The sequence below is a fragment of the Salmo salar genome, chromosome 03 (genome assembly GCF_965601325.2).
Source record: "Salmo salar chromosome 03, fSalSal1, whole genome shotgun sequence".
NCBI lineage: Eukaryota > Metazoa > Chordata > Actinopteri > Salmoniformes > Salmonidae > Salmo > Salmo salar.
The window spans coordinates 103,264,795-103,275,000 of record NC_138293.1 but is presented as its reverse complement, the minus strand read 5'-3'; the positions used below and the strand labels follow the sequence as shown (position 1 = coordinate 103,275,000).

The following is a 10,206-nucleotide window of genomic DNA, read 5'->3' as shown; positions in this document are numbered from 1 at the left end:
CTAGGGTTTCTATTAGTAGAGAGAGAGAGAGGAGGGTTATTCCACCTCTTACTAGGGTTTCTATTAGTAGAGAGAGGAGGGTTATTCCACCTCTTACTAGGGTTTGTATTAGTAGAGAGAGAGAGAAAGGAGGGTTATTCCACCTCTTACTAGGGTTTCTATTAGTAGAGAGAGAGGAGGGTTATTCCACCACTTACTAGGGTTTCTATTAGTAGAGAGAGAGGAGGGTTATTCCACCTCTTACTAGGGTTTCTATCAGTAGAGAGAGAGAGGAGGGTTATTCCACCTCTTACTAGGGTTTCTATTAGTAGAGAGAGAGAGAGGAGGGTTATTCCACCTCTTACTAGGGTTTCTATCAGTAGAGAGAGAGAGAGAGGAGGGTTATTCCACCTCTTACTAGGGTTTTATCAGTAGAGAGAGAGAGGAGGGTTATTCCACCTCTTACTAGGGTTTCTATTAGTAGAGAGAGAGAGAGGAGGGTTATTCCACCTCTTACTAGGGTTTCTATTAGTAGAGAGAGAGAGAGGAGGGTTATTCCACCTCTTACTAGGGTTTCTATTAGTAGAGAGAGGAGGGTTATTCCACCTCTTACTAGGGTTTCTATTAGTAGAGAGAGGAGGGTTATTCCACCTCTTACTAGGGTTTCTATTAGTAGAGAGAGGAGGGTTATTCCACCTCTTACTAGGGTTTCTATTAGTAGAGAGAGGAGGGTTATTCCACCTCTTACTAGGGTTTCTATTAGTAGAGAGAGAGAGGAGGGTTATTCCACCTCTTACTAGGGTTTCTATTAGTAGAGAGAGAGGAGGGTTATTCCACCTCTTACTAGGGTTTCTATTAGTAGAGAGAGAGAGAGGAGGGTTATTCCACCTCTTACTAGGGTTTCTATTAGTAGAGAGAGAGAGAGGAGGGTTATTCCACCTCTTACTAGGGTTTCTATTAGTAGAGAGAGAGAGAGGAGGGTTATTCCACCTCTTACTAGGGTTTCTATTAGTAGAGAGAGGAGGGTTATTCCACCTCTTACTAGGGTTTCTATTAGTAGAGAGAGAGAGGAGGGTTATTCCACCTCTTACTAGGGTTTCTATTAGTAGAGAGAAGGGTTATTCCACCTCTTACTAGGGTTTCTATTAGTAGAGAGAGAGAGAGAGGAGGGTTATTCCACCTCATACTAGGGTTTCTATTAGTAGAGAGAGAGAGAGGAGGGTTATTCCACCTCTTACTAGGGTTTCTATTAGTAGAGAGAGAGAGAGAGGAGGGTTATTCCACCTCTTACTAGGGTTTCTATTAGTAGAGAGAGAGAGAGAGGAGGGTTATTCCACCTCTTACTAGGGTTTCTATTAGTAGAGAGAGAGAGGAGGGTTATTCCACCTCTTACTAGGGTTTCTATTAGTAGAGAGAGAGAGGAGGGTTATTCCACCTCTTACTAGGGTTTCTATTAGTAGAGAGAGAGAGGAGGGTTATTCCACCTCTTACTAGGGTTTCTATTAGTAGAGAGAGAGAGGAGGGTTATTCCACCTCTTACTAGGGTTTCTATTAGTAGAGAGAGAGAGAGAGGAGGGTTATTCCACCTCTTACTAGGGTTTCTATTAGTAGAGAGAGAGAGAGGAGGGTTATTCCACCTCTTACTAGGGTTTCTATTAGTAGAGAGAGAGAGAGGGGAGGGTCATTCCACCTCTTACTAGGGTTTCTATTAGTAGAGAGAGGAGGGTTATTCCACCTCTTACTAGGGTTTCTATTAGTAGAGAGAGAGGAGAGGAGGGTTATTCCACCTCTTACTAGGGTTTCTATTAGTAGAGAGAGAGAGAGAGGAGGGTTATTCCACCTCTTACTAGGGTTTCTATTAGTAGAGAGAGAGAGAGGGGAGGGTTATTCCACCTCTTACTAGGGTTTCTATTAGTAGAGAGAGAGGAGGGTTATTCCACCTCTTACTAGGGTTTCTATTAGTAGAGAGAGGAGAGGAGGGTTATTCCACCTCTTACTAGGGTTTCTATTAGTAGAGAGAGAGAGAGAGGAGGGTTATTCCACCTCTTACTAGGGTTTCTATTAGTAGAGAGAGAGAGAGAGGGGAGGGTTATTCCACCTCTTACTAGGGTTTCTATTAGTAGAGAGAGAGAGAGGAGGGTTATTCCACCTCTTACTAGGGTTTCCATTAGCAGAGAGAGAGAGGAGGGTTATTCCACCTCTTACTAGGGTTTCTATCAGTAGAGAGAGAGAGGAGGGTTATTCCACCTCTTACTAGGGTTTCTATTAGTAGAGAGAGAGAGGAGGGTTATTCCACCTCTTAGTAGGGTTTCTATTAGTAGAGAGAGGAGGGTTATTCCACCTCTTACTAGGGTTTCTATAAGTAGAGAGAGAGAGGAGGGTTATTCCACCTCTTACTAGGGTTTCTATTAGTAGAGAGAGGAGGGTTATTCCACCTCTTACTATGGTTTCTATTAGTAGAGAGAGGAGGGTTATTCCACCTCTTACTAGGGTTTCTTTTAGTAGAGAGAGGAGGGTTATTCCACCTCTTACTAGGGTTTCTATTAGTAGAGAGAGAGGAGGGTTATTCCACCTCTTACTAGGGTTTCTATTAGTAGAGAGAGAGAGGAGGGTTATTCCACCTCTTACTAGGGTTTCTATTAGTAGAGAGAGAGAGAGGAGGGTTATTCCACCTCTTACTAGGGTTTCTATTAGTAGAGAGAGAGAGAGAGGAGGGTTATTCCACCTCTTACTAGGGTTTCTATTAGTAGAGAGAGAGAGAGAGGAGGGTTATTCCACCTCTTACTAGGGTTTCTATTAGTAGAGAGAGAGAGAGGAGGGTTATTCCACCTCTTACTAGGGTTTCTATTAGTAGAGAGAGAGAGAGGAGGGTTATTCCACCTCTTACTAGGGTTTCTATTAGTAGAGAGAGAGAGGAGGGTTATTCCACCTCTTACTAGGGTTTCTATTAGTGGAGAGAGAGAGGAGGGTTATTCCACCTCTTACTAGGGTTTCTATTAGTAGAGAGAGAGAGAGAGAGGAGGGTTATTCCACCTCTTACTAGGGTTTCTATTAGTAGAGAGAGAGAGGAGGGTTATTCCACCTCTCACTAGGGTTTCTATTAGTAGAGAGAGAGGAGGGTTATTCCACCTCTTACTAGGGTTTCTATTAGTAGAGAGAGAGAGGAGGGTTATTCCACCTCTCACTAGGGTTTCTATTAGTAGAGAGAGAGAGGAGGGTTATTCCACCTCTTACTAGGGTTTCTATTAGTAGAGAGAGAGAGGAGGCTTATTCCACCTCTCACTAGGGTTTCTATTAGTAGAGAGAGAGGAGGGTTATTCCACCTCTTACTAGGGTTTCTATTAGTAGAGAGAGAGAGGAGGGTTATTCCACCTCTTACTAGGGTTTCTATTAGTAGAGAGAGGAGGGTTATTCCACCTCTAGCTCACATACTGTAAATAGTTGATTTGGAGTCACGTTACAGCGAAGAAGGATAAACATTCCCCCCCCCTCCAGTCCTTACCTCCAGTCTGTGTATGGCCTGGTCCCCCCCCCTCCTTACCTCCAGTCTGTGTATGGCCTGGTCCCCCTCCTCCTTACCTCCAGTCTGTGTATGGCCTGGTCCCCCCCCCCCTCCTTACCTCCAGTCTGTGTATGGCCTGGTCCCCCCCCCTCCTTACCTCCAGTCTGTGTATGGCCTGGTCCCCCCCCCTCCTTACCTCCAGTCTGTGTATGGCCTGGTCCCCCTCCTCCTTACCTCCAGTCTGCGTATGGCCTGGTCCCCCCCCCTCCTTACCTCCAGTCTGTGTATGGCCTGGTCCCCCCCCCCTCTCCTTACCTCCAGTCTGTGTATGGCCTGGTCCCCCCCCCCTCTCCTTACCTCCAGTCTGTGTATGGCCTGGTCCCCCCCCCCCCCCCTCCTTACCTCCAGTCTGTGTATGGCCAGGTCGTATTTCGGTTCACATTCCAGTAACTGGACCCTCTCTAGTAGAGACGCCATCTTGGATTCAGACTGTTTCATGGCACTATGCACCTCCTGCTGGAGCAGACCCTGTACCTGGGGAGAACACACACCTGGTTAATATACACACACCTGGTTAATATACACACACCTGGTTAATATACACACACCTGGTTAATATATACACACCTGGTTAATATACACACACCTGGTTAATATATACACACACCAGACCTGGTTAATATATACACACACCTGGTTAATATATACACACCTGGTTAATATATACACACCTGGTTAATATATACACACCTGGTTAATATATACACACCTGGTTAATATATACACACCTGGTTAATATATACACACCTGGTTAATATATACACACCTGGTTAATATATACACACACCTGGTTAATATATACACACACCTGGTTAATACACACACCAGACCCTGGACCTGGTTAATATATACACACCTGGTTAATATATACACACCTGGTTAATATATACACACCTGGTTAATACACACACACCTGGTTAATACACACACACCTGGTTAATACACACCAGACCCTGGACCTGGACACAACGTACCAAAAACATTCCACAACAGAAAGCCAATGAATTAAGAGTTGTCATGACGTTTAATGGTACCCCCAGAGACACGACAGAGTCATTCCAACTGAATATGACCAGACTGCTTACCTCATACTTGGAGAACATCTTGATTGGCTGGTCAGAGTCAGGTGACCCATCTTCATGCTCTCTGGTCCTCTTCCTCATCCTGGTGAGGATGAAGACAGACTGGTTAAACTAAACTAAAGCCAACAGTTATATTTCTGGATGGTTAATGATTATATATGAAATATTGAACAGAAAAGATATATTTTTTAAACACAACATGCAACAATTATCCAAGAGTTAACTGATATCAGTCAATTTAAATCAATTAATTGGCCTTAATCTATGGATTTCACTATGACTGGGAAGAGGCGTAGCCATTGGTGGGGGTCCAGGCCTAGCCAATCAGAATGATTTCCCCCCCCCCCAACAAAAGTGATTTATTATTACAGACATAAATACTCAACAATACTCAATATTAAGAGGGATGTAAACTACATTTGAGAGAAATAAGCTTCCTGTGCGTATTGGAATCTAAATTACAGATTGCCTCTCATCCACTTGTCGTCCCCTTGTGACATAGTTTGAACATCAGAAAACACATTTTGTTTAAGCGTGTCAGCCATTGTTTTTTTTTTTAAAGGCAGTAAATGAGGTTGAATGAACTGTTTCGCTGCCAGACAAGGCTCCTCTGAAAGCCAGGTGTAGCAGTGGTAAGGTGTCGGGGGACTGGGCTGTCGGAGACTCGGGGACTGGGCTGTCGGGGACTCGGGGACTGGGCTGTCGGGGACTCGGCTGTCGGGGGCTGGGCTGTCGGGGACTCGGGGACTGGGCTGTCGGGGACTGGGCTGTCGGGGACTCGGGGACTGGGCTGTCGGGGACTGGCTGTCGGGGACTCGGGACTGGGCTGTCGGGGACTGGGCTGTCGGGGACTCGGGGACTGGGCTGTCGGGGACTCGGGGACTGGGCTGTCGGGGACTGGGCTGTCGGGCTGGTCGGGGACTGGGCTGTCGGGCTGTCGGGGACTGGGCTGTCGGGCTGTCGGGGCTGTCGGGGACTGGGCTGTCGGGGACTGGGCTGTCGGGGCTGTCGGGGACTGGGCTGTCGGCTGTCGGGGCTGTCGGGGACTGGGCTGTCGGGCTGTCGGGGACTGGCTGTCGGGGCTGTCGGGGACTGGGCTGTCGGGGACTGGGCTGTCGGGGATGTCGGGGGCTGGGCTGTCGGGGACTGGGCTGTCGGGGCCTGGGCTGTCGGGGACTGGGCTGTCGGGCCTGGGCTGTCGGGGACTGGGCTGTTGGGCAGTCGGGGACTGGGCTGTTGGGCAGTCGGGGACTGGGCTGTTGGGCAGTCGGGGACTGGGCTGTTGGGCTGTCGGGGACTGGGCTGTTGGCTGTCGGGGACTGGGCTGTTGGGCTGTCGGGGGCTGGGCTGTTGGGCTGTCGGGGGCTGGGCTGTTGGGCTGTCGGGGGCTGGGCTGTTGGGCTGTCGGGGGCTGGGCTGTTGGGCTGTCGGGGCTGGGGCTTGGGCTGTCGGGGGCTGGGCTGTTGGGCTGTCGGGGGCTGGGCTGTTGGGCTGTCGGGGCTGGGGCTGTTGGGCTGTCGGGGGCTGGGCTGTTGGGCTGTCGGGGCTGGGCTGTTGGGCTGTCGGGGACTGGGCTGTCGGGGACTGGCTGTCGGGCTGTCGGGGGACTGGGCTGGTGCGGGCTGTCGGGGACTGGGCTGTCGGGCTGTCGGGGACTGGGCTGTCGGGCTGTCGGGGACTGGGCTGTCGGGCTGTCGGGGGACTGGGCTGTCGGGGACTGGGCTGTCGGGGACTGGGCTGTCGGGGGACTGGGCTGTCGGGGACTGGGCTGTCGGGGCTGTCGGGGACTGGGCTGTCGGGGCTGTCGGGGACTGGGCTGTCGGGGCTGTCGGGACTGGGCTGTCGGGGCTGTCGGGGACTGGGCTGTCGGCTGTCGGGACTGGGCTGTCGGGCTGTCGGGGACTGGGCTGTCGGGGACTGGGCTGTCGGGGACTGGGCTGTCGGGGACTGGGCTGTCGGGGCTGTTGGGGACTGGGCTGTCGGGGACTGGCTGTCGGGGACTGGGCTGTTGGGGACAGCTTTATGTCGGCCCTAACAGTGTGTGGGCACCGTTTGTCACCGTCATTGTACAATTAAGGTATTGTTTAATGTTGTGTTGTTGTTTTGCTGACATGCACCCCCCCCCACCACCAAGATTTACATGCTAAAATCACCACTGCCTTGGCCTGTAGCATTTAAGCGAGAGAGAGAGAGAGAACATTATTTTAAGATAGCGAGCCCTGATGCCAATAACTCGACTGCCTTCAGCACGGAGAGAGAGACGGACCTGACGATATCCTCACCTTACTATGGTGCCAATAGGATATGTATTGCAATTCGATACTGTGATTTTATTGTGAGTCGAGGTTCCAAAACATATTGATCACCATGTTTGATCGGCTATGAAAAGCCAACTGACATTTACTCCTGAGGTGCTGACTTGTTGCACCCTCGACAACTACTGTGATTATTATTATCTGACCCTGCTGGTCATCTATGAACATTTGATCATCTTGGCCATGTTCTGTTATAATCTCCACCCGGCACAGCCAGAAGAGGACTGGCCACCCCTCATAGCCTGGTTCCTCTCTACCCAGTACAGCCAGAAGAGGACTGGCCACCCCTCATAGCCTGGTTCCTCTCCACCCAGTACAGCCAGAAGAGGACTGGCCACCCCTCATAGCCTGGTTCCTCTCCACCCGGCACAGCCAGAAGAGGACTGGCCACCCCTCATAGCCTGGTTCCTCTCTACCCAGTACAGCCAGAAGAGGACTGGCCACCCCTCATAGCCTGGTTCCTCTCTACCCAGTACAGCCAGAAGAGGACTGGCCACCCCTCATAGCCTGGTTCCTCTCTACCCGGTACAGCCAGAAGAGGACTGGCCACCCCTCATAGCCTGGTTCCTCTCTACCCGGTACAGCCAGAAGAGGACTGGCCACCCCTCATAGCCTGGTTCCTCTCTAGGTTTCTTCCCAGGTTTTGGCCTTTCTAGGGAGTTTTTCCCTAGCCACCGTGCTTCTACACCTGCATTGCTTGCTGTTTGGGGGTTTTAGGTACTTTCTGACAACTGCTGATGGTAAAAAAAGGGCGTTATAAATAAATGTGATTGTATTGCTGCAGAAGGACAAGAGAGAATCATGAGAAAATTAGTTGGGAATAACTAAAAGTGATACATGGAATATTTAAAAAAGGAACAGAAACCGTAAATGACAGGAAATACATGGATTTCCATGACAGAATTTTGGACTGACCACCATGTAGATATTTTTCAAATACATGAAACTTTAAAAGTTTCATATCAAGAAATGTTGATTTTCAAAAATCTTTTGGACATCTGAGTCAGAAAATGATATATGATTGGATAAGATATAAAACCGTACAGATATGGGGCGGCAGGGTAGCCTAGTGGTTTAGCTGACAATAAAGGCCCTGTTTATACAGCTTTGTAGGTTCTGGTCCCAGGAGTAGAGGATGATGACGTAAGCAGTGACATCATCAGGACGCGACTTAGGGTTTAATAAAACAACTAGAGAATTTTTTTTTATTGATGCTGAACTTACTCAGCAACATTCGAGCTATGTTCCTGTTTGTCAACTTCTGTCTGCAATTGCATTAATAAAGGTTTTTGAATGATTTAATTAAAGATATTGTCATAATGCTAATTTCACCAATGAACCAATGATTGACAAGGATGGACGTAAGGAACGAAACCTAACAGTAGGTTGGGGGATGGGAACCCATATCTCCTGACTGAAAACATGGCCGTCTCATGGTAGGATGGGAACCCATATCTCCTGAATGAAAACATGGCCGTCTCATGGTAGGATGGGAACCCATATCTCCTGAATGAAAACATGGCCGTCTCATGGTAGGATGGGAACCCATATCTCCTGAATGAAAACATGGCCGTCTCATGGTAGGATGGGAACCCATATCTCCTGAATGAAAACATGGCCGTCTCATGGTAGGATGGGAACCCATATCTCCTGAATGAAAACATGCGCTCTCTCTCTCTCTCTCTCTCTCTCTCTCTCTCTCTCTCTCTCTCTCTCTCTCTCTCTCTCTCTCTCTCTCTCTCTCTCTCTCTCTCTCTCTCTCTCTCTCTCTCTCTCTCTCTCTCTCTCTCTCTCTCTCTCTCTCTCTCTCTCTCTCTCTCTCTCTCTCTCTCTCTCTCTCTCTCTCTCTCTCTCTCTCTCTCTCTCTCTCTCTCTCTCTCTCTCTCTCTCTCTCTCTGTGTGTGTAAAGTTTTGTTGAAAGCAAAAAGGGGTCAGAAAGTGACTCAAATCAAATGAACGACCCCTACATGTAGTCCAAGGCCACCCACCAAACAAGGCTTCAGAAAAAAAGCCCTTCTGTGACATAGGAAACAAAACTGTAACGTGTCAACATCATTAAATACATAGTTCCATGAATATGTACCTCGCTTTGCGCACGGGGGCATTGTTTGGGGGTTTTAGGCTGGGTGTCTGTATAGCACTTTTGTGACATCTGCTGATGTAAAAAGGGCTTTATAAATACATCTGATTGATTGTCATGCTAAAAACAGGAAAGGGCCTTTCCCTAAAACTGTTGCCACAAAGTTGGAAGGACGGAATCATCTAGAAAGTCATTGTATTCTGTAGCGTTAAGATGTTCCTTCACTGGAACTAAGGGGCCCGAACCATGAAAAACAGCCCCAGGCCATTATTACTCCTCCACCAAACTTTACAGTTTGGCACTATGCATTGGGGGAAGGTAGCGTTTTTCCTGACATCAGCCAAACCCAGATTTGTCTGTCAGACTGCCAGATGGTGAAGCGTGATTTATTTCTCCAGAGGACGTTGTTTCCACTGTTCCAGAGTCCAATGGCGGCGAGCAATAAATCAGCTCTAGCAGGGCAGAAATGTAAAGAAGCCCGCAACCTTTACACGTTTTCAAAGTGTTTAAGTTCATAAACATGATTTACACAATGTTGTTGACATTTTGCCGTTTCGTTTCTAGGCTCACGGTACAACACTTTTTTTATTTTATTGTGTGACTTGGACTAATAACTAATCAAGTTTGTTACCTACATTTATTTGCAAGTTAGGTAACGTTAGCTGTTACTTGCCATATGCGCCCCATATTGGACTCGAACCAGTCACACTAGAAGTACCGTTACCCTATCGCTCCACAAATACCGTGGCCCTTACCGTACAAGGGGAAAACAACTATTTTAAGGACTCGGGGAGACATTTCACACCGGTTACACCAACACAATTCTGGTTTAAGATAACAAAACAAAAAAATCCTCCCTCCGTCCCACCTTGTAATCGGGATGCAGGAAAAACTAACGTTAAAGCTAAATAACGTTATATTTCTAACGTTAACTAGCAACGGCGCTAAAGAATCTCAACAATCTCTCCAACATTTCCAATGAATTAAGAACAAACCAACAAAAAAAACAATTCCAGATTAGAAAACGTAACACAAACCTGTCTCGATCTTTTTTGTTCTCTGCTAAGGGGCTTTTCTTTCTTGTCTAGTAGCTAGCTCCGTTAGCAGCTACCGAAAAACGGAGGAAAACAAGAGAGCACCGATTTCCTGGATTACCGGAAACGAACCCATCGGTAAATCTCAAAGAGA

General features: G+C 48.0%; 1 protein-coding gene and 1 long non-coding RNA gene across 4 annotated transcripts in view; both read right to left on the bottom strand.

Annotated features, from left to right (window-relative positions):
* Positions 1-3,458, bottom strand: part of LOC145877453 (uncharacterized) — a 6,333-nt gene extending 2,875 nt beyond the window's left edge. Inside the window, exons 1-4 of one of the 2 annotated variants that reach the window (XR_014391767.1) lie at positions 2,552-3,458; positions 1,970-2,275; positions 1,670-1,919; positions 1-1,014 (exon numbers count right to left, since the gene is read on the bottom strand). The exon at positions 1-1,014 is cut by the window's left edge and continues 2,875 nt beyond it. This is a non-coding gene — a long non-coding RNA (uncharacterized LOC145877453). Of the gene's footprint in view, positions 1,015-1,669; positions 1,920-1,969 lie in introns of both variants that reach the window. The other variant, XR_014391766.1, reaches the window with a different exon arrangement.
* Positions 1-10,206, bottom strand: part of atf7ip2 (activating transcription factor 7 interacting protein 2) — a 22,072-nt gene extending 11,866 nt beyond the window's left edge. Inside the window, exons 1-3 of one of the 2 annotated variants that reach the window (XM_082972976.1) lie at positions 10,056-10,206; positions 4,627-4,705; positions 3,884-4,015 (exon numbers count right to left, since the gene is read on the bottom strand). In XM_082972976.1, the coding sequence (XP_082829102.1) occupies positions 3,884-4,015; positions 4,627-4,704 (210 nt within the window). In that variant the 5' untranslated portion in view covers position 4,705; positions 10,056-10,206. The remainder of the gene's footprint in view (positions 1-3,883; positions 4,016-4,626; positions 4,706-10,055) is intronic. The other variant, XM_082972977.1, reaches the window with a different exon arrangement.